Raw genomic sequence first — 24,793 nt, forward strand, 5'->3', positions numbered from 1 at the left:
TAAGTCTGTTTGACCCACACAATGGGGGGGGGGATGCTGCCTTTTACCTTTACCCTTTCATCCCTGAGAGAATGAGCCTATCGGATTGTAGCTTGCTGCGGGGTGGAGAAGTAGGGTCACTGAGCACACAGGCAATATGGTGAGTAAAGTTTACTTCTAGTTTTTAAATGATTTTAACTTCATTTCAGCGACGAAAATGTACATTTTATGTAAGAGTGATTTTAGACGAGCAAGTGAATATTTCAAAAAACCTAACGTTTTAGCTGACGTGTAATATGGAGGTTGAAAAGCGCCATAAAGTTGCGCGCTAATGTGAAATGTGTAGTCCAGGACCCCTTTTTTCTGCCAGTGAAGCCTTGTTTGATTTAAATCATCGTTGTTTTGATCGCGAAAGTGTTTTGTTGTAGCTTATATTCTACAGTTTAATGTATTGGGAATTGGAAACGTGTTTGTAAATGTATACACAATAAAAGTAGTGACGATGTTTGTTCTTTCTCTATTGTTACGTTATCTTAACGAAATGCTGTATTTCCGCCATTCCGGGTTGGCAAAGAGGGCCTCATACTACAGTACGATGTCACCAGTTTTCTCTGTGTTGCTCTTGTTAATGCTGTCGGCCCTCTGAAACAGTTTTAGTTCAGTATTAATGTATTTGTTTATTTATTACAGTTTTAGTTGCAAATAACTGTGTCACACTTACTTGTTTATCAAACCATGCATTAATTCGATCAAAAAATAAGTTAACTTGAAAATGTTCCTATTTCCGTCATTCAAGCAATGTACTTGAAATAAGTACATATTAAACAAGCTAATTCCACTTCAGAATTGAGCATTCAAAATAAAAAAAAATAAAAAATAAAATCTACATTCATAGTGGTATTCAGAAAGCTTATAACACCGTGTGCAAACTGAGTTGTCATGTATTCCATAACATACATTTTGTAGTCAGTGAAGCCTGGCTGGTGTATTACTGTATGCACTAATGTGAAATTTCTGAAATAAATAAATAAATATGCATTATGTTGATATTATAGGCTGTTTGACATAATTACATATACCGATAATACCTATGCATTTCTCTTCCAACTAAGTTTCTTCAATATTTCTTCAACATACATTTAAAATGTAATATTGCTTAGATTTTTTCCAGAAAGGAAAATATATATTAATAAAGCTTTCTGTAGTTCTTTACCAAAGTTAAAATAAAATGACCATTCCAAACAGCCTTGAATGCAAGATTATGGAATGTTTCAAAATAGCATGCCTCATTTTCCCTAATTGCCTTAAATACACATGCACTTTGAAACTGTGTGAATTTTCATGTTTATAACAGTCCCTTGACATGTTGTAATAATGGGCAAAGCCAAGCGTCTCCTTATACAGGTGTTGTGCCTTCCGTAAGTGCTACCATTTGCAACTTGTTACAAGTGGCTTTTATTTCTGTCATTATTAAATATAGAAGTATGTATTTGTTTTGTTTTTTTTAAAGATGGGACCACCTGGGATGCCACCTCATTTTCCTCCAATGGGGATGCCACCCATGGGTCAGAGACCTCCAAACATGACCCCAATGCCTCCTGGTATGATGCCACCAATGATGCCTCCTATGGGAGGACCATTGGGACAGGTAAAACAATGTAAAATAAAAACTCACTGTTCTATTCAGTCAATTAGGCACCTAGGTTATGTAATTGTAGGCTTTACTTCATCAAAACACTTCCCAAGTGTGAAGGTACAGTGGCAGTTGATTACCAACAAAATGCCTGTTTTTTAAGTTTGTCACAAAGTATTAGTGCAAGTGAGTGCATCAGATGAATATTTCATGGTGTCCTTTTTAATAGATGCCAGGCATGATGCCACCAATGATGCCAGGAATGATGATGCCACCTCATATGCCAGCTGCTTCAATGCAACCTACAGGACCGGTAACTAACTGTGTTTAATAATAGGTTTTGCTTTAAACACATTTCAGGCAGAAATCCATAATGTTGCATCTTTTTTTGCAGCCATTGTTGTCTTTCTCAAAGTTTTTCATTAGAGAAATATCTTTGTCTTGTCAGTAGCTCTAATCTTGGACTACCTTAAAGTAATATTAGATAATCAAAGATTACTGCAATACTAAGAGATCTGCGACTTAAAGTCTGCAGTATTATCAGTAATTTAAAAATGTTTAAAAAAACTTGAAAAGAACATAGGTTGTAGAATATAAGTTATGCTGGCACAGTATGTATTATTCTAACAATTTTTAAGATAGTTTATACTTTGCTCGAAGCAATATGGTGGTGCGGTTTGTTAGACATGATGGTAAACAGAATTAGGAAATTATTGGCCATATTGCTTCAAAAACAAACATTTACTAATACAAGTTAGTATTTAAGAACAGAGTTTTTTATTTTATTTTGTTAAGGCTGGTTTAGAAGCATGTTTGCAGGAGAAAAATGGCAGTGCTGATTAGGGATGTCACAATATACCGGTTTTATGGTAAACCATGGTATAAATTGCTACAGTTTTGAAACCGCAACCGTTTTTCTATACCATGATTACAGAGTTCACACGGTTAAAGGTGATATGGGTGTGTTTTTTCATTCACCGTTTGTCCATAGGTGAGCCACTGTTCATTAGAACTAAGTAGTGAACACAGACATCTCAAGTTCTGAAAACTGCCATGCATGAGATTATCTGAGTAGGCTATTAAATAAGTGATGTCATATTTAATATAAATCGCTCTACTAAACAATGATTGCTGGCAACTGTGATTGTTAGTAAATGAAACACAAATACTCAGCAAGAACAAGGCACTAACTTTACAACAATACCTTCCTATTAATTTACCAAACCAAAGAAGTAACAGTAGCTGTTATCTATAGTATCGGTCAAGAGAAACGCAGTAAGCACACACCAGTGCAGAGAATCAAAAAGTCTATTTACTACTCTATAACCATACATTCCAACAGTCCCATATGGTCGGCACAGTCCCAGTTTCCCAGCAAATGTCCTGCATCCTGATGCATAGGATTCTATTTACCCATGGAAAAAGTCATTTGTTCTGCACAGTAGAGTTAGTGAAAACCACACGCTGTGCTCTTTGTGCAGCTGACACATCTGCTGATCACTAACTTATACAAAGGTAAGAATGCTTCATCATGTCTGTTTTTACTGTCATGACGGTCATGTCAGTAACAGTTTCCAAATGTTGGCAAGTATGTATAACTAAGATGCTACAGGCATTTGTATTATTTTTATTTTAAACGGTATTGTAAATATGTTGCCGCCTCTTCGAGTTGATAGTGTTGTAGTGATTTTCGTTTTATTTATTCAAAAATTAATAAAATTTTATTCCCTTAATTTTTTTTTTTTTAATTCCCCTAGAAACTTTGCAATGGTGTCATACCCACCTTAACTTTTCTTCTTTTCTTTGTGTTCGTTGCTGTTAACATGCAGACCAAAACAAAACAAAAAAAAAACAATTTGCAGGCGCTGTCTTCACATCATTAAGTTTTACACTGTGCTGTGTGATCAGTGGGCGGCCACTGCATGTCTTAAAACGCACTCAACACTTTGCTTCTCTTAACTAATAGGATGCCGTCCAAACTGATAAAGATGAAGAGGGTATTCATTTGCAGTGGTCACATCCTTACCCCTTATCATTCCAGACTGAGCCCAGAAAATATTAACATTTTGGTGTTTCTCCCCAGTAATTTGTAATAAAAAGCAGCATTATTTTGCTGAGCCTGTGTGAGCTGGAGTGAACACTACTTCCAGTTAGGTAGTAACTAGTAGAACTGTAGTTCCAGTGTGTTGTATTTGTTTTAAAACTTTAAATCAAAGTTATTTTTCTTGTTAAAAATTTACTTGACTTGAGTGTATTTCTTTAAATAGTCATTTAAAAATGGATTACAAAAAAATGACATTATACCGCGGTACGACGATAGCCGTGGTGTATTTTTTGACGATTACCATACTATCAAAATCTGGTAACGTGACATCCCTAGTGCTGATGGTGGTTTACAGCAAGGTAGAAGCGAATGGAATGTTCAAGTGTGAGGCTCGGTGAGAAAGTTGAGTAGACTTCCTTTGTACGTTGAATAAAAAGGTATTCAAATAAAAATATTATTTTCCTTCACTTTTTTTCATAGGAACACAAACATGGCATTAACCAATGTATACTGAAATTGTAGTATAACAGGAACAGTGTCAATACCATAATGTACCTAAACTGAGGGAAATTGGTATACAGACTCATTCCTAGTACACAGTTGTTACAGTTCTGACAAAATTAATGTGTCTATATATATATATGGTTATACATATATATATATAGTATATATATATATATATATATAGATATATCTCTCTATATATATATATATATATATATTAGATACATATGTTACATAATCATATATATATATATATATATATATATATATATATATATATATATATATATATATATGATATATATATATATGTGTATATATATATATATATATATATATATATATATATATATATATATATATATATATATATATATATATATATATATATATATATATATATATATATATATATATATATATATATATATATATATATATATATATATATATATATCTAATATATGATATATTATATATGTCTACTTTTATTATATATATATTTCATATAGAGTTAATATATATATGCATTATATTTGTCATTGATATAAAGGATAACAGTGATTGTATTTTCTATTGTCTACATTTGACTGATTTCATTAAGCGTAAGATTGTTTTGTTATTGGCAAACCAATGCTGAAGCAATCATATATTGTATCTGTTTTCATTCACAAACTGTATACAACGTTTAACAGTATGTCTTATGAGGGTTTGTAATTCTGTTTTCACGAGAGAAACATCTTTTTAGCAGACATAATCCTCCATTTGTTAATGTTACTGTATATTTAAATAAAGTAGAGCAAAATTGCATCATCCTTGATCAAACCGTCGTTGTAAACTGAACATTAGTAAAGAGAATAAAAATGTTATCAGAAAGGAGTAACTTAATCTCTGTCTTCTTGTCACCTTCATTGTTATACAATAGCTTAAACCGGAGCTTTTTATCTTGTAACACAAACATGGCTTGATTTTTGGGTGGCACAGCAAGCAATTCACTGGACTTTTATGTTTTTTTTTTACCTCCGGTGGCCAGTGTTCAGATCCGACATAGGACCTTAATTCGTAGCTATTTCTAAAAGTCCATGACTGATTTGACAGAGAAAGCTTTCATGGTGCCTGCCAACATAGTTTCTGACTGGGTGTGCAAGTACTCAGAAAATATGTTTTAGGTTTTTAGGTATTAATTAAAATGAAATAAAACCTGTTGAAAATATGTTAATTACAAAACGCAAAACAAAAGCTTGTCTCATTTGCCCTTGTCAGCATCATTGTTGAGTACCAGTTAATAACAATCTGACAGTCTGATTTTAACGTAGAACCTGTCAGTTATTTGGCTTACCTTTCTTTTATCCATTTTGTTAGTTATTTAGATTTTGCTTCCTGTTTTTCACTTTGCTCATTTCCTTTTCACTACTGAAGTTCATTGCCATTGATTTGTACTCGCGTATAGATGAGGGCATGTTTTCTTGTGAAAGGATTTTTTTTAATACCCTCCCACAAAAAAATAAATAAAAAAATAATAATGTTGAAGGCACATCCCTGTTGTAGAAACATGTGTCTTGTTTTGGGCGAAACAACAGTATTTCAGCCATGAGTACTATTACTGAATGTATTTCTGGTTCTTTATACTCTTGAGAAAGATCTTTTGCTTATTGGTTTAAGTAACTAGGTTGTTTTGCTAAGAAAAGAAAATGTTCATTATTTTTTTTAAATGTTGATATTTTTCCAAACCCCTAAAATCTGTGGAATTATTAAACTGCACCTTTTACCTCTAATGGAACACCTCATTATTTTCATTGTCACTTTCTGTGCTGTAAACTGTCAGGGACATTGATACTGAGTTGTGTTTATTTTCTAAACTGTATTGCCTTTTTTTTTAACAGCCTGGTGTAAACATTTCAGATGCTTCCATAGGTAGGGATCATTTTTAATTGATTTTGGTAACAATGTCTAAATTGTATTGAATGTAACAGCATAGGTTACATTAATTTTTAATTTTTTTTTCCCTCTCAGCTTCATCAGTGCCTGGAACTTTGGTAAGTAGCAAAAGTAATATTGAACAGTGTGTTGGTTGTTATTTGGTTTCCTTTACCAGGTTCCTTTTTAGTATTGTTTTTGGTTTTAGGCTTTGGTGCTTACCTTTTAAAAATGGATACCAGTTGGCTAAACATGTATTTAGAAGCAATATGTTTTTTTAGTAGTTTTGAAGTAAGTCGCTGTTTTGGTAACGCATATCAGCAGGGTTGGGGTCAATTCCTGTTTTTGCAATTCCATTTCCTTTAAAAATCAATTTCCAATTCCTTCGAAGGAATTTATATTTTATACCCCTTTCATACAGTCGAGTTATGACGGCTCAGGACCGGCACTGATGCGGCGGTCTGTGTGAATTGCCTATACCATCACAAAGCCGTCTTCACTCTTTTGTGAAACTCCTGCACTGAACTGTCTTAACTGTTGTGTGAAATGCTATGCTGGCACTGAAGCACTATAGTGGGCGTGGATTGAAAGTTAATATCCCACGTGACTGTATACCAAACATGTTGGGTATTTTTTGCTACATGCTTTAATTTTTTTCAAATACAATGGCTGATCAAGAACTGTAGTAACTGGATTCTGGAATAAGTTAAGGAATTGTTAACGTTATGGGCTGATGAGGAGGTGAATTCACAAATAGATGGGACAGTGGTTGATTCTGTAATTTATGGACAAATCTTCGTTGCCATCTGTTGACTTAACTTCATTCAATTTGGGTTCCTGAGCAAAAAATTCCAACACGCCAGTGGATCCGAGATTCCTGACATTTTTCAGCTTTTTTTTTTTTTTTACTTCTCACTTTCATCTCTGACTTAGGCCACAAATCCTGCAGTTTCTGCAATTCAGCAAGGTGCCACGGCCAGCAGCTCTCCACAAGATGACCAACCAAAGGTTAAACAATATTCTCATATTTTAAGGGACTGTTAATGGATTGGTGCTGAGGGTATTATGGTATGTCAAATAGAAGACATCATATGGAATAAACACACAAAACAAGAATTGAAACAGATATACCTTGAACGATTGCATGAACACAGTTTAAAGGAGTGCTAACCAGCCCATGAAAGAGCGTTTTTTCATTCTTGTGACTTTTTACAAACATTGAGAAAAAAAAGATGATTTTATTTGTTATTATTGATTTTAGTTGTTGTTGCGGTGTACTTGCCGCTAATGCAAAGCTTGTTTTAAGGTTATCTTTATTACGCCACCCAGAGACCCAGGTCGGGTAATTTAAAACCCAAGAGGTACCTGGGATTTTGGGTAACCGTGCCGACCTCATATATATATATATAGATATATATATATATATATATATGTACATATATATATTAGTATGTTTGTATTCTTGTACAGTGCTTTGGTCTGAGAAAAGCGCTCTAAATAAAATGTATTGTGTTATATAGAATTTTTTTTTTTTAATTATTATAAACTATCAATTTAGTATGTCTCCTGACTGCTGCTGAGCAATCTGTCTCTGTTTTTGTACACGACAGAAATCTTTGTGGACTGAGCACAAGTCTCCTGATGGAAGGACATACTTCTACAATACAGAAACTAAACAGTCCTCGTGGGAAAAGCCAGATGAGCTTAAATCACCTGCGGAGGTAACTGCTTGTGTTAAAAGCTGGAGCCTTCTACTCAAATGTAGAATTCTAAATTAGGTGGGAACTGGGGGTTGAATATTCATTTGAAGAGTATTTGAATGCCTGATTTATATGTTGCTGTGTTTATTGATCAAATGAGAATTAAACCTGTTAAAATAGTCCTGCATTTTGAAATCATATTTGAACAATTATGGAATATACTGCAGTTTATTTTCAATTCATAGACATTGTTAAATCTGTTTAATATATTTATAAACAGTGTACAAGTACATGACATTTAAATACCAGTGGGTTTGTTTTTTGTCTTAAAGCAAATGTTGTCAAAGTGTCCTTGGAAGGAGTTCAAGTCAGACACGGGAAAGCCTTATTATTATAACTCTCAAACAAAGGAGTCTCGCTGGACAAAACCTAAAGAGCTGGAGGATCTTGAAGGTAAAATGTTGGAGAATTTAAAGTTCCATTAAGTTTAATGAAGATGTTTTTTTTTTTGTTTTTTTTCTTAAATTGAATCGTCGTACAGACATTGTAATATAAGGTTAACAGATGACCAAAGGAAGATAAATGACTAGCTTGCACATTAGTTTTATGGTCCTGTACTATGTAATAACAGAGTAATTCTTTGTTTTGCAGATATGATCAAGGCTGAAGAAAATGGGTATGTTTCACTGTTACATAGATTTCTTCTTCTGATACTGTATTTCTATAAAAGGCAGTCAAGTTCATAGTATTTAATTTGTCAAGATCATCTTAAGTAAATTATCTGAAATACACACAGACTTGGTGTAAAAAGATACATTTTCAGCCCATAATGCAGAAGAAAAGGATTGGTTGATTAATTATGGAATTGAATGTTGGTGTGTATGCAATTGAAACTTAATAAAAAAAATTAAAAAAAACCAGAGGCATGATACAGACTTGTCAGCGGCCCTATGTTAGCTTACATGGTTATATATATGCTTCCAGACTTCAATACAAATATTACTAAATTAGGTGACTAAATAAGTGATTGAAGCACTTGCAGCTAAAACATAACCTTTAGCTTTCTTATCACTTGTTACATTTTAGTATTTTATCTGTTTTTATTCAGGATACAACAGCAGTGGTAGTTGGTATAATGTCCTGAGGGCACAGCTCATTAGTTTTAAAAACTATTATAAAGAAGACTTTTGCATAAACAGATTATATTTTCCGGCAACTAATTCTATTTTTTTAATAGGGCTCTAGATGTTTCAGCAGCCTCCGTGCCTGCTTCAGTACCTGTTGTTACAGACATCACTCATGCATCTGCTGCAGAGACTGAGGCCACAGTCCCTGTTGTCGGTGAAGAACAACCAGTCCAAACTCCTGTCCAGGCACAAGAGGAACCCACAGAAGTCACTCTGAATTCAGTCGAGGAGGCTCCTAATCAAGAGGTTCCAGTAAAGTATGTAGATGATGGCACTTTATTTGTTTTGTGCCCAATACTTTTTCTTAACAGACCTACAGTAAATAAAGCACTCACTGGTGGGGGCTGGGTGGGTCGAGTTCTTAAACAGCACACCCTTATATTGTTGTTTGTGGTTTATGGTATATATTTAGAGCTTGAAGTTTTCTGTTTTAACCGTTAAATGAAAAAACACCCCTGTAAACCTATTTCCAAGATTCAGTTTCCATTTTTTTAAAACCGATAAACATGGGTTTTGGCAACATATTTTAAATTCAGTCATGTTCCACTTTCTTCCTACATAAAGGAAATGGCTTTCAGAAGGCGGGCAGTGTGCAAAGACATTGCAACGGATCAATCGTCAATTTTGTACACTACATAAATTGCATAATTTGCATCAGTGCATCTATGCTTAGCAACGGGCTTAACAACCACAAACCCAAACAAACCAGCAACATGGAGTTGCCAGTGACTTTTTATGAAGTTACAAATGTATTCAGTGATGAACAGAGAGCTATTGTAAATATGTAAATGCTGTACAGTTATGCTTTATACTAATGCATATTTAAGTTTCTCTTGTGTACAACGACTGCGTTGTTATTATTATTATTATTATTATAGCTACGTACATATTGAACCTTAGTCTCAGTACCATGATGAATGTTTAATCTTAGGAAAACATTTAAATAGCTTACTTTATGCTGAGATTATCACTACAGAATGCTATAGTCATATGCTGGGGCTGACGTTTTCAGCTATTGATTATCGACTGAATTATCATGATAATTGACTGAATAAATAAAATATAAAAAAATTATTGTAATGTGTCATACTTGAGCAGTACAACATCCGTTTTTACATTTCTGGTGGGTGCCCAGAATTAAACGCGAGTATAAAAATGCACCTATTGTAATTTGTGTATTAATACATTATGTAGTTATATGGGTTGGAACGGGCCAAAATGAAATAATCAGATATGCGTCACACTCTTTAAACCTTCGCTGAAGTCACAATTTTATAGGGTTGGCTGTGTGGGTGCTAATTGTATTATAGAAACTGAAAATGGATGTGTTTGAGTGGTGTTTATTTTTAATAAGCAAAAATAACCAATTTTGACAAAACTGATAACCCCCCTCAAACTGAACACCAAATAAAAACCGAAAAATTCAAGCCCTGTATATATTTAAACAGAATAGTTTTCCACTGTGATCGAAACTCATCTTTAACATACATTTTGATATATATTTTAGATGGTGAATCCTTGTTCTCTGCTTAGTTTTTTTGCTAGTGATCCTGTTAAAAAGGAAGAGAGGCCAGAACTAGTCAAGAAAGTATACAAGTGGAACACTAAAGAAGAAGCCAAACAAGCATTCAAAGAACTGTTAAAAGAAAAGGTACTCGTCAAAAATATCTTCTATTTTAATAGTAAATACATCCATCTTTGTATTATTGTGTGCAACAGTATGTTTAGGGGCATTGCATGATGAAACAGTAAAAAAAAGCTGATCAAGTTCATCTTGGTGTATTTCCTAAATAGCTTGTTAGAATGTAAATATATTGTGTAGACGTGATGCTAATGCTGTGAGTTTAGTAAAGACCCTAACCTGTTTTATTTTTAATTAACTAATGGACTAGTCCAGATTTTTTTTTTCTTCTAAAACGCCAGACTAAAGCAGATTAGAACAGAGGAATGGGACTTTCCAGTGAGGTCAACCCTGAAGTTAGATAATACATTCGCCCTTGACTTGGAGACCAGTTACCCTGGTGGAAAGGGCAGTTATGGAAGTAGTTTTGTATCTATTGGCAATTTATTTGATGATAAAAAGTGGCAAGAAAACAGTGTGGTGAAAAATAATTAGACCCAACTGTATGAACAGCAGAGTTAGGTAGAAATTGTATTTAAATGCTGTTTTTCAACATAATTACTTATTTACCTTGACTATACTATTTGTTTCTTTTTGTAGGGCGTTTCATCCAATGCCTCTTGGGAACAAGCTATGAAAATGATTATCAATGACCCTAGATATAGGTAGGTATGCTTCTGATTTATTTATATGTATATTTCTGCATGTATTTAAATTAAACACAAACCTGTGTGTGCTAATAGCCGTAATGTGGGTTGGTGCTTATTTGACTTTTTTATGCTTTCCAATAAAGTGCATTGCCTAAGCTGAGTGAGAAAAAACAAGCCTTCAATGCTTACAAGGTACAGACTGAAAAAGAAGAAAAGGAAGAAGCTAGAATTAAATACAAGGAGGCCAAAGAAACCTATCAGAGATATCTGGAAAGTCATGAGAAAATGACATCAACTACAAGATATAAGTAAGTATGAGGTCATGACATTAGGGCAAAAGATGACCTTATTTAAAGGTCTTCCTATATGATCAAGAATATACACAAATGACCCCATGTGTAATTATTATTATTATTATTATTATTATTATTATTATTATTATTATTATTTGTTTTGTAATAAAATAAATAGAAAACAAAGGAATAAATAAATATATCTGCACCAAATAAACTGAATTCTGCAAGCTTAAGGTTATAGGTTGTAGAAACGTTTGGAATGTAGTGTTTGCTATGAGAGTTTGGGTACTCTGTCTTGTGTAATTCCTGTGGACATTTTCATTGAAGCCTTGAAACCTTATCAGAACTCTGTACAGATTTCTCTTTTTTATGTATTTATTTATTTATGAAACATGTTACTTTAATCCTTTCTCCCATATAGCAAGGGAATCTGCCTGCTGGTATTCCCCCGTCCTTTAGTTCTGCTTTATGGATAGATCTATACAATTTAGTTTAATATTGACATGAAACAGACTGACATGATCGAAGATTCTCTTACAAATATAACTAGAACTGCCAGGCAGTTTTTATAGCTTCCAGGCTCAGTACCAGTTGGAAATGTTGGCAAGCTGTAGCATTGCAGCACAAGTGTCAGCAACAGATCCGTTCTATGGAGCAGTTTCAATTACGAAAATTAAGAAAATACTGCATTAATACATTATCTCACGATGCTTTATAACTGTAAACACCATAGTAACATGACCCTCTACACGGGGTTATAAGCTAATTTTACGTTTCACAGTAAGAAGTCAATGGTCACAGGCAAGGTCATTTTTGATTGGAGCACATTTGGTTTCCTATATGTGTTCCATATTAGCCATTAACCTATCTGCACTTTGTAAGGAATTATAACTTGAACTTGAAGTGGGTTTGGTTGCTGATGATCTATGCAAAGTTTCAGATCAATCAGTTCACCGGTTACCAAGAATATTTTGAAAGGTTTTTCCAAAAAATGTGTCGGGAAGCCGTCTTGTTTGACGCACAAGCACAATTGTTTTGAAGTGTAATCTACATGGGATGATACCTGCCAAATTTTGTGTTTTTTGGTTACACCGTGTGCGAACAGGAGCAGTTTAAAGTGTTGGGAGGAAAAACGACAATAATAATACAAAAATAAATAAATCTTTACAATAATAGGCTTTCCAAGCCAGCTTGGAAGCCTAATTAAACATTTATATTAAGAAAATCTATTTATCAGCAGTTAATTTGTACAAGGACTCAAATTGTTGGTTTTCCACACTTTTACCCCTCCACCCCATCATAATGTATAGCATGAAAACCTGATTTAACACTAGTATTTCCGATGTGTTCAGTGTTTCTGTAACATTTTCTCCTGTCTTAAATATTCTAACTGCAACACCATTAGTGTACAATTTCTATTCAGCTCTTTCCCATGGTTTGCCAGCACCCCAGTGGGTGTCATGTTCTATTCATTTTGTAACCGGTCAAATGTAATTATTTTGCTATGTTATGACTGTCACTGGCGCAAATCTGGTTTGTCTTTTGATTGTATATTGTATTAATTCCACGGGCCATACCTAGAACTTAAAGGTTAAAACATATTTTACAGCCATCTTTTGGACAGCCTGATCTACACAAGAGAAATAAATGTATTTCCTGGTAGAGTAATGCCACCTTGTGGAATGCTTGTGCAACTGAACTATCCAGTCCTAATTTGAATGCTGTTCGGTGTGTTTCGTGTCACAGGACACCCTCTGTAGCGTTTACAAGAAGCACATTACTTTCCTGTGCTGAATCTGCTGTAGTCCCTAGTACAATATTTTTTTGTAACACAAATTCCTGACTGTTTAGGTATTTTGTTGTTTACCCATTATAGGAAAATAAGGCTTTTTTTTTTTTTTTTTTAAACGTTCGCTAGGAGAAGTACGTTTTTCTTCTAAACATCCCAGTGAATCCAGTTAACGCTCCCTCCTGCAACAATGGTGCTCTGATTAAAATTGTGGTTACGAAATGCGTTTCTTGTAAACTTTTTTTTGTTCTGTAACACTTTAGTATGTATAACGCGATACATTGTGAAAAGTGTTGAATTTAAATCAAGGGAAGTAATGTTAAAACTGTACAATGCACTAGTAAGACCTCATCTTGAATATTGTGTTCAGTTCTGGTCACCTCGCTATAAAAAAGATATTGCTGCTCTAGAAAGACCAGAATTATTCCGGGCTTAAAAGGCATGTCATATGCAGACAGGCTAAAAGAATTGAATCTGTTCAGTCTTGAACAAAGAAGACTACGCGGCGACCTAATTCAAGCATTCAAAATTCTAAAAGGTATTGACAATGTCGACCCAAGGGACTTTTTTGACCTGAAAAAAGAAACAAGGACCAGGGGTCACAAATGGAGATTAGACAAAGGGGCATTCAGAACAGAAAATAGGAGGCACTTTTTTACGCAGAGAATTGTGAGGGTCTGGAATCAACTCCCCAGTAATGTTGTTGAAGCTGACACCCTGGGATCCTTCAAGAAGCTGCTTGATGAGATTCTGGGATCAATAAGCTACTAACAACCAAACGAGCAAGATGGGCCGAATGGCTTTCTCTCGTTTGTAAGCTTTCTTATGTATGTAGGTTTATGTTATGACTACTTAAGGTTACATAACATATTCCAGGATTGGTACCATTGTCTGTGAAACCAACAAAAAGATTAATAAATACCATGAATTAATAGTTGACTAGGATGGATTGGTGAATGCAATAGTTTTTGTACAAGGCAGAAGAAAAACTTATTTGGAAATTCTTTGGAATTATTTATTTAGGAACTAATTTAACTGATGTTGGTAAAATATTTTGTTTTGTTTTTCCTATCAGGAAAGCTGAACAGATGTTTGGAGAGATGGAGGTATGGACAGCAGTTCCTGAGCGTGATAGATTAGAAATCTATGAAGATGTCTTGTTTTACCTTGCAAAAAAAGAAAAGGTTAGTTTTCAAAACTTATATTGTGTGCTTCGAATGAATGATAACAAGGAAGTTTTAAAAATGAATCAAAGCAAACTATTTTTTTTTTTTGTTTTTTTAGGAACAAGCCAAACAGTTGAGAAAAAGAAATTGGGAAGCCCTGAAGAACATTTTGGACAACATGGCTAATGTAACGTACAGGACAACCTGGTCAGAGGCGCAGCAGTATCTACTGGACAACCCTACATTTGCAGAGGATGAAGAATTGCAGAGTAGGTTGAAATTAATTAACCACAACTAATGTTTTTGGTTGAGCTATGGATCTGGATCACTTGGTTCCAGGACCTTTAACCCTAATCATTGGACAACTCTTGATTGTCAACATCCCACAAATAAATAATTATAATCAAAATACAATACAGAATTAATAACTCATACTTTTTTCTAAAAGGAATAAAACTAAACTTTAGTAAATCTGAGCTTTGATCGCACTTTAAAATTAACACATGGCATTGAGGCAGGTTCAATTAAAATATTCTAAAGATGTAATGGGATGTTTTTTTTCCTGGTGCACAATGTTAAACAAAATCCTGGTAAATGTGTGCTACTTTTTATAAAGCTGTAAAAAAAAAAAAAAAAAAAAAAAAAAAAAAAAAAAAAAAAATGAAATGTAAAAAAAAAAAAAAAAAAATTATATTTTAAATACAAGTTACAGATATTGTAGTAGTACACTGACAAACAATGAAGTCGATTGACTGGTTTTACAGACCCCGATTTACTACTAGACTACCTAAAATTGCATGTTAGTTCAGTATCCATAAGGGAATGTGAAACCAGCCATATATCAGCGGTTTATGTGCTAAAATCACATCTAAGTGGGTCTACATGTATTACCAAGTTTGTTTTTAGTGCTACTGTACTAAAAAGCTAAGGTTGTACAGCAAAGATAAAGCAGTGCATATTCTTGTGATTTTGTTTGCTAGATATGGATAAGGAGGATGCATTAATCTGCTTTGAAGAACATATAAGAGCCTTGGAGAAGGAAGAGGAGGAAGAAAAACAAAAATCTTTACTAAGGGAAAGAAGGCGGCATCGTAAAAACAGGGAGTCGTTTCAAGTAAGTCAATTAGTATGCAAACCTAATGACCAATAGAAAATTGATTAATCAAGAAAGAGCTTTTCACATGTAATTGTGAAGCTTGACCTTAGCCATCTCTTGCAATACAAAATTATTTTATGCACAGTGCGATTTGCAGGGCAAATAAGAAATATCTAGTATTGAATGAGATTAACTCAGCAGGTTTCAGCTGTGTAAAAAGACAGTAACTCAAGTTAATATGATTGTAAATGTATTAAATCTTGTTTCAGAAAACCTTTTTTGTAGGAATAAGAACATCTTGTTTCCTCTTCGCATTTAGTCAGTCGTGTTCAGTTGAAGATTGGATTGTAAACTGTAAATGGAGACGGACATTTGCGTTAGTTGATGGTCTTCTGGGTCCATGAAAATAATTGCTGTTTCTCTCTTTTTTTTTTTTTTTTTTTTTTTTTTTTTGAAGAAATTCTTGGATGAGCTGCATGACCACGGACAACTGCATTCAATGTCTGCGTGGATGGAAATGTATCCTACTGTTAGCTCCAACATAAGATTTGCCAACATGCTGGGGCAACCTTGTAAGGGAACTGTTTTGCACAGGACTTGCAGATAGTTGACTAACATATTTATTTTATTTAAAAAAGCCCTATTTTAATAATAAATACATGTTTGGGTTTAGTCTATCTGCAGAAGTAGGGTAACCAAAATACAATTTAAAACAGTTTATCTAGGGTCTCTTCACATGAGACCGTGATGCAGCTAATTTAAACAAGCATGTTTGTTACCTGTATATATTATTACTACATATATTAAGATTAATGTCTGGTTTCACATATTCCTATAAACACTAATCTTGGACTGCTAAAGTAACATTGTTTAATTCAAGATCAGGTTCTTGAAACCAGCTCTAAGTGTTTTCTAGTTATTACTCTACTGCAATGTATTTTTGTAAGAAGGACAAATAAACAAACTTTTTTTACATTGTTAAACATGTAACTTGATTGTGACAAGTTGGCCTAGTAAAGATTTATCTCCTGGAAATTGCCAAACCCCATATAATCTGTCATCATTCAAGAGGCATCAGTTGTATTAAATGGCAGGGTTCATTGTACATAAAAACAGTTAGAAATGTGCTTTAATGCTACTGGCTGTAAACCTGTATTGCATGTGCAGATACTTCAATAACATTTTTTTATCTTAGCTTTTGGTGTGTATTCTGTAGGTTCAACACCTCTGGATCTTTTTAAGTTTTACGTTGAAGATCTGAAGGCCCGATATCACGATGAAAAAAGAATCATCAAAGACATCCTTAAGGTAAAACAAAATGCTTGTAAACATCATGTCGTGAGGTTATTTCTTGAAGTTAATATCCAGCTTTTTTTTTTTCTTGTGCACTAATTTTAAGAATTATTATCATAATAACTTCAGTTATGCAGGCTGTTTAGCCAGTCAGTGCTTTTTCTGTGCATTCTAGATGACTGATCCCAGAAAAGAAGTGTTAAAATGTCTCCATGTAATTTACAATTGTTTTTCACACTTCCTAAGACAGCTTTTGTGGCTATTATAATTAGCTTCTATAACAACATTTTTAATCCTAGGTGTTCAACATTTGTCACTGACAAATGTATTATTGTTAGTGGTGTAATTGGGAACATAATTTCTTCATTGATTGATCACATATGCATTTCTCGACAACAATAATTGATGCATCAGCATTATATTTTTCAAAGTCAAACATTAGGATTTTTATCAGAAGATCCAATAACGGCAAGGCACGATTTGCAATCAAATGAGAACACTTGATTTAAAAAAAAAAAAGTACCTAATACCTGAAAAATGTGTGTGACCTCATCATATAATAATTATAACAATTAGTATTTAACATGTTATGGGTGGATGATCAATAGTTTTGTTGCATCTTGAATTATTATATTTTACCAAACTAAATGTGCTACATATCATGTTTTGAGTCCACTAAATCCGGGGTATTCATCTCAAATTTACCATAACTGCAAAACCTAGCTGATTTAATTTATATCAGATGATTTTCTTTTGTTTCTGTTTTTCTCTGCATAAACAGGACAAAGGGTTTACAGTTGAAGTCAATACTAGCTTTGAAGACTTTGGGACTGTTATCAGCTCTGATAAAAGAGCCACAACTTTGGATGCTGGAAACATCAAACTTGCCTTCAACAGTGTAAGCTGATAATCAGTTACCTAATACATAAAAGTTGGTATGTGGTAATTTTTATTCGAAGAAAAATGTGTAAATGTTTGTTTCTATGACCTATTTCTATTTCAACAACATATACTTTATCATAACGATTTACATGCATATGTGTTATGTTAAATGGTTCATATTTTTGCAACAGTTTTCTTACCACTTGCTTAGTCATTTAGGCTTGCATTATAATGGAACAATCCATTGACACCATGTGCATTTTCAATTTTATCAAGCGAAAACCTTTTTTTCTAAAAGTCTACACTTGTTATGTAACCTTGGTCTATGTGCGTACCCTTTATATATACATAATTGTTTCTGTTGGCTGATACGTTTTTATTTAGTTGGATATTAAGCCTTATGACTTAAGTGTTTTGTTAACTTGACTTGGATGGATATTTATAGAAACCCAATATTTATCCTGCATAGTTGTTGGAGAAAGCAGAAGCTCGAGAGCGGGAAAGAGAAAAAGAAGAAACCCGAAAGATGAAGAGGAAGGAAGCTGCCTTTAAAAGCATGCTAAAACAGGCTGCTCCCCCACTCGAACATGATTCAGCATGGGATAGTGTAAGTTAAAAAAATAAATAAATAAATAAAAAATCTGCTTTTAATGTATCAGATTAGGTGATTGTCATGAGTAATCTTTACTAATAGCCAGCAGAATTCATCATTACATAGGTTTCAATTATGAGTCTTGCATGAAGACACAATTACAAAAATAGATTGTGTTGTTTCTTTAGTGAATTGAAACTCATCCGCTGTTGACTTAATTTTAATTTGTATCCAGGTTCGAGATAGATTCCTGAAAGAATCTGCCTTTGAAGACATTACATTAGAATCTGAAAGAAAAAGGATATTCAAGGACTTCGTACAGGTTCTAGAGGTAAAAAAAAAAAAAAAAATTCTACTTAAACTTTGAACGGTGGTGCTTACTTAATATAGTTTTATATGTTAAATTTATTTATTTATTTATTTTGGACAGCACGAGTGTCAACATCATCATTCAAAGAACAAGAAGCACTCCAAAAAGTCAAAAAAGCACCACAGAAAGCGATCCCGCTCTCGTTCGGTAAGATTGAATTGCGGATAATTTTACTATTGTATTGTTTAATAACATACATGGACTTTTTTTTAGTTGAATAACTCACTCTTTGATGTATATGTGTGTATATGTACAGGGCTCCGATTCAGAGGAAGACGACTACCATTCCAAGAAAAAGAAACGCACGCCGTCCAGATCTGCATCTGAGCGTTCTTCTAGTGCAGAAACAGGTTAGCGTCCAGTAAATTTTAAACCGACTAATGCTTAATGAAGTCCCTTACAGTTTAGCTTTTCATGTTCCCCAAACGTTTTCCTTTTTCCTTTTCACATGTGTGAAGTGAGTTTTTCTTGCTACAAGCTGTTACCTTCCTATATTAGTTAATAGGATGCCAGTTGAGCTATATACTTATATTCTGTGGGGGTGGGGTGGGGGGCTGTGTCAGTGCAAACATCAAATTTACTGAGTAGGATAAATAGACTTTTAGGCCAAAGACAACACACAAAAAGATAAATATCAGAACAAGGCATTTTTACACCTCATGTTGTTTACATGAGTATGAGTGTGACCCTTTTCTTGTTTGCCTACAGAGCACAGTTATAAGAAATCGAAAAAGCACAAGAAAAAGGGCAAAAAGAGGAGACACAAGTCTGTAAGTATTTTTGTTTTCTTTTGTTTTTATAGTCAACCCTGGGCACCTTTTTAAAATATTCTTATGTGCTTTTCTAGAATTTTTTTTTTTTTTTTTAATTTACCGGATTCTGCAGAGTCAACACCCAGTTGTGAAGGCAAAAGTCTGTGTGTGTGGGAGGGAGGGACGGTTTCATTTTAATTTGTTTCACAAAACAAACATTAAACTTTAAAGCTGCAGTGTCCAGTGCTAATCCACATACACATACATACATTTTAAAAATATATAAACATGTGACATTTTCGAGCTACTAAAATAAAAGGCTTCCGAAATTGCAGTGTCCATTGCAACACAAAATTATAAATTAACATCCAAAGTAGCACTATAGTATTAAAATGTTCAATACAAAAAATGTTGCCTAAGATAGAAGCTCTTGCAGTGTCAAAACCAAAAAAAATTAAATTACAAAATATGGATTGTAGAGTTACAGAAAAGCGTAATCAATCAGACTGCAGTCTACCAACTGCCATTATCTGAACAGAAAATAACCCTGACCCTGAATCATTCAATGCACAATTACTTCTAGACAGTTTTTTCTAGTCACGTGAGCCACATTGTTTCACATCAGGCATTATTTGTTCATGGTTATTATAAACTGGAAGTTAGTGTTGAATATTACTTTCAGCTAAAAGTTGGGTGGGCCGATCATTCAAACTGAGGCGTTGACGCGGCAAAATCCGGTATTTGTTGTCTTTCTTTAAATTGGTCACTACTGAGTTCAAAAGGTAATCCACAGAGAGAAAGAAAATAACCCCAATTAAGACAACAGTAAAACCTCAAGTGTCTACAATTGCTATCCAGTGGAAGTATTGTTTCTATCCTTTGGTTTCCCCTTTTCTTTCTGGATGTGTTTTTTTTATTTTTTTTTCTCTTTCTTAAACACTAAATGCATCTTAAAATGAAATGTCTGATTGCCCAGTTTAAATTCCTTTCTCTAAAGGCATCCCCAGAATCTGATGCTGACAAGGACAGAAAAGGGAGGGATCGTGACAGAGACCGTGAGCGGGAGAAGGAGAAGGAGAAGGAGAGAGAGAGGGAGAGGGAGAGGGAGAGGGAGAAGGAGATTGAGAAATCCAGAGGGAAATCCCGGGCTGAATCTAAGCAAAAATCTCCAAAGGGGGGGGGGGGGGGGGGGGGGGCTAAGAAAAAGGGAGAAGGAAGAAGTAAGTAATTTGTACTTTTTTTTTTTTTTTTTTTTAAGAAAAAAAGTTTGGCTCTTGGTTGTATTTTGTGACTAATTTAACACTAGAACTGCCGGCAGCAGTCATTTTGACAGGTACATTTTTATCAGCTTCGATATGAAAATGAAAGACAAACTTTCAGGTACAACTCAGAAGACATATTCATGAACATCATATCAAACATTTGCATAGCAGAAACACTTTTAAATGAAAAAATAAACATAAGGCTTTATTTTCAAAATTAGCACATATATAACGCATGACTTCAAAAAATGAAAAACTATAATAAAAAACATTTGAAAAGAAAATGTTGTGTAAACAGCCTTAAACCTGGTATATGTACATACAAAATTGTAAAAACAGTAATTTATAAAAAATAACATAAATAACTCAATGCCCATTGTGTAATGTGAATGTGCATTCTGGGAAACCTACTTCAAAGTAGCCCCCCATATTAGCACAATCCACACGGATGTAACGCTTATCAACTGTGGATTTACCATATACTGCTCTTTCACACTGGGCACAGATATCAGAAGTTTTACATTTATTGCATTTAGTTACCTGGCATTGTTTTTCTGTTGTGTGTGTCACTTGGTGCACACTGTATCTAGGTTGAGCTGCGTTTTTGTTTCTGCCAAAGCTCTGTGGCTAGCTTCAAGATGAAATCTCCCCTACTGATCTTTTCCCCGGTGCATTGCTTGTACAAAATGAAGGAATTGATGGCTGCCATGTCCAATAGCAAAATACAGCAACTGGACACCGGTGATTGCTTTCACTGAGTACTAAGTTTTACGTAGATGGTGGAAACACTCTGTTTTGCTAATTAGTCAAATAATGAACAAAATTGTCATTGGTAACATTCTTCCTTTTTCTTAAGTGTGGTTACATCAGCCTAAGTACCACATTGTCACCCAGTCTCTGACCAGCTGGGCGAGTTGCAGCTTTGCACAGGTAGGGGTACGGTCCACTGCCAGCCAAAACTTGATCCCAAATTTGATAGGTTTGTTTGTCATCTCTGACTGTGCTTCTGTCAGAAACTTGTCCATGTAATGTTTTTGTTTAGCTTGAAGCAGGCAGTGCTGTTTTCATTGAAGTTCCAAATTTCTGATGACAAGTCAAATATCTGTAGTTGCTCACAAATCAAAAGGCAAAAATCTCAAGATTTTTGAAAAATGCTCAGTTCTCCAAGGAATTGATAGGATTACAATATCTGTTTGGAGAACACATATCTAGACTTCAAGAGCAATATTCTACACAAATATACATACTGCTGTAAACTCAGTGGAGGTAGAGATAACAAACTAGCTTGTATGCATATAAAACCTAGCATATTGTAGGTTATATTAACAATAAAAGCATGCTTTGTAATGACAGTTCTAGGTAGAAGTGCTTATAACTATTTTTTTAAATTCTGACTTGCGAACGCTGTCAAGATATTTAATACATGTATTTAGGAAATTTTAAAAGTGAAAACCGTCAAAATGACTTGGTGGTTCTAGTGTTAAGGCATTAGCTAAAAGGTATGTCTTGAAAGTGGTCAGTGTTACCATGTGTTTTTTTTTTTTTTTTACCATAGAAAATCTTTGGATGTTAAAACACAATGTGTGTGTGTGTGTGTATGATAATCACTTAAGCATTCTTAACTCCGTTCTTTATTTTGTTTACTTCGGATAGAAAAGAATATTCTCCAAGTAGCTGATCTAGCATAATAGCTCACTATATACACAATGTACTTTTAGAAGGACAGAGAAGGAAATCCTTATTTACCAATGTATATTTAATTTTCACATGATAACTTAACGGTCCACTCATGCCTGTTACAGCAACTATAACTCCCAGGTCAGATGGCAGGGCGTTCAGTGGAACACTGAAGATGGAAACAAAAGAGCATTACACAAATATTGTGCACATAAAGAAGAACAATATTGCCAGAACTTTGATTTATCACTTTGCATAGAGATTGGAAATGTGCTTCAGAAATTTGCAGGGTGTATATTTAAAACAAAACATTTTTGAAATGTTTGAAATTTTTTGATAGTAAGAATTTCAAGAATATGTAGTGATGTAATAAATTGGCCATGATGATTTTTTTTTTTTTTTTACCAAAATGTCTTCTGGACATTAGGACATAATGTTTTTTTGGCATTAAAAGAAAGTTTACAGTTTGTTGTAGTTCTTGCCCGTTGGTTTTAGGAACAGTCAGAGTCTGTAATTTGGAAGATAACACGCATGTGTCACTTTTTCAGAAAAAAAGGGAAATGCTTGTCCACCTTAATTGAGGTCAGCTTTAAATTTGTTGACCACTGTTTCACATTGAAAAAAGTTAGATGGTGCTTTTTAGAGCATGTTAATGGGTATTGTGTGTGTTTTTTAAAAGTAGATGTATACAAAACAATAAACCAGGCAATGCAAAATGCAGTGATGTGATTTTGTAATTCTTTTACTTTTTCATCTGAATCCTTCACTTACTGTGCAAGTGTTTCCTCTCCAGGGTGGATGGGACACATCAGGCAGTGAGTTGAGTGAAGGAGAACTAGAAAAACGAAGGAGAACTCTTCTGGAACAGCTGGATGCACCATAATTATATATTTTTGGTTCAGGCAAACTTGATATACCATTTTGAATTCCTTGTATTTTTATTTGGATTTTAAGATTATGCCATCAAACTTGATAGTTTCTCCAAAAAAAAAAAAAAAACCTAGAATTTGATCAATAATACATTGCAAAGTTTGCATACACCTAATGCAAATAAGTTGTAACATTTCTTTACACTGGGGGAATTTGTGTTTTTAAAATGTCTGGGGTTTCTTTGTCTTGTTGAGTTTATTAATGATAAACTTTGAACTATGTAAGCAAGCAACATTATTTGCAGTTAAAAACAGCTTTTTAATTGTTGAATTTAAACACTTGTAAATTTAATCCAACATTAAATCTGATTTCCCAAGGAATTTATCAATTATTGCTTCAATTCAAGTTTTAGCATGATAAAAGCATAATTGAAGCAATACATTGTGTATACCAGGATAATGTTTGTCTATTGTTTCCTGCAAATTGCACTGGTTAATTTCAGAGCCACTTCAAGTACAATACTGACCCCCCCTTTGCCTCTTGTGTTGAATTCTTGTTACACGTTTATAAAAACGTATTACCTTGCCAGTAGTTGTCAAAATCCTTATACTGTACTTCAAAAGTAGGATATTTCATTGATCTGTGAGTTTAATTCAACGAGTAAACTGCAATTAAAGTTTAATTTTGTTTTTCCTAATTCTGTGATTTTTCAACGTCGCTTCAAAATATTTAACATTTGTGTTGCTCAAACTTGTGGAGGGAAATTATAAACAATAGTTTAGAAACACTGGGCCAGCTTCACAATATGGAAGCACAGTTAATAAGCCCTAAAGGGCATAGACATTTCTTAATGTTTTCAGCTTGAGCTTCTCTGTAAATATGTTGAATAAAATATTCATCGGATACAGTACAAAGATACTACTTGTGTGCATTAAGACATGTGAAAGCGCTAATGGGAAATCTATACAGGAGTCTGGAATGATATGAAGGGGAAAATCTGCATTTTAATCGTAGTTGTGCAGAGTTAAATTCATTAATTGAAACCCTTGATTTCTTTACTAATGTCAGCCATATACTTACTCCAGTTTACGATACGTGTAAAAATAATGTACTTGCCAAATTTGATCACAATTTTGTAAGTATCTGCCTGTATATACACACATCTGTATGTATTTCACACTATAAAGTTGTTATAAACTGGAGGCCTACTTAGCCAATTGTGATTAAACTTGCTGGGAACATTTTGTATTTATCCAGTTTTATTTTTTATGCAGATCAGTTCGGATGGGTACTGCAAAGAAGTCAGTCCCTCGATACAGAACCAGAAGGCACGTGACACACTGGTATATCCAGTTGAGGCCATGCAATATGAACTTGACCGACTTCTTTGGACAAGATAAACCAAACTTGTTTTGTGAAGATATTCCCAATGTATTTCCAAATTATTAGCATTTGTGTTTGTATTTCTGAATGTATTGACATTCATTTAAAAAGATGCATTCTAGGTTATATA

The 24,793-nt window shown here is 33.9% G+C and overlaps 1 protein-coding gene across 1 annotated transcript; it reads left to right on the plus strand.

The window, feature by feature from the left end:
* The first annotated feature begins 47 nt into the window (after positions 1-47).
* On the plus strand, positions 48-23,977 carry LOC121322299 (pre-mRNA-processing factor 40 homolog A-like). Its single transcript, XM_041262080.1, is given in 27 exon segments — positions 48-139; positions 1,490-1,627; positions 1,842-1,925; positions 6,044-6,074; positions 6,174-6,196; positions 7,011-7,085; positions 7,688-7,798; positions 8,110-8,230; positions 8,429-8,453; positions 9,015-9,221; positions 10,498-10,615; positions 11,186-11,250; positions 11,379-11,543; positions 14,396-14,504; positions 14,605-14,755; positions 15,467-15,600; positions 16,040-16,154; positions 16,778-16,890; positions 17,657-17,773; positions 18,227-18,364; positions 18,585-18,680; positions 18,780-18,866; positions 18,976-19,069; positions 19,428-19,489; positions 20,469-20,645; positions 20,647-20,691; positions 23,204-23,977. Coding segments are annotated over 27 exon segments (2,694 nt in total). The 5' UTR covers positions 48-136; the 3' UTR covers positions 23,294-23,977.
* The last annotated feature ends 816 nt before the right edge of the window (positions 23,978-24,793 follow it).

The sequence above is a fragment of the Polyodon spathula genome, chromosome 10 (genome assembly GCF_017654505.1).
Source record: "Polyodon spathula isolate WHYD16114869_AA chromosome 10, ASM1765450v1, whole genome shotgun sequence".
NCBI lineage: Eukaryota > Metazoa > Chordata > Actinopteri > Acipenseriformes > Polyodontidae > Polyodon > Polyodon spathula.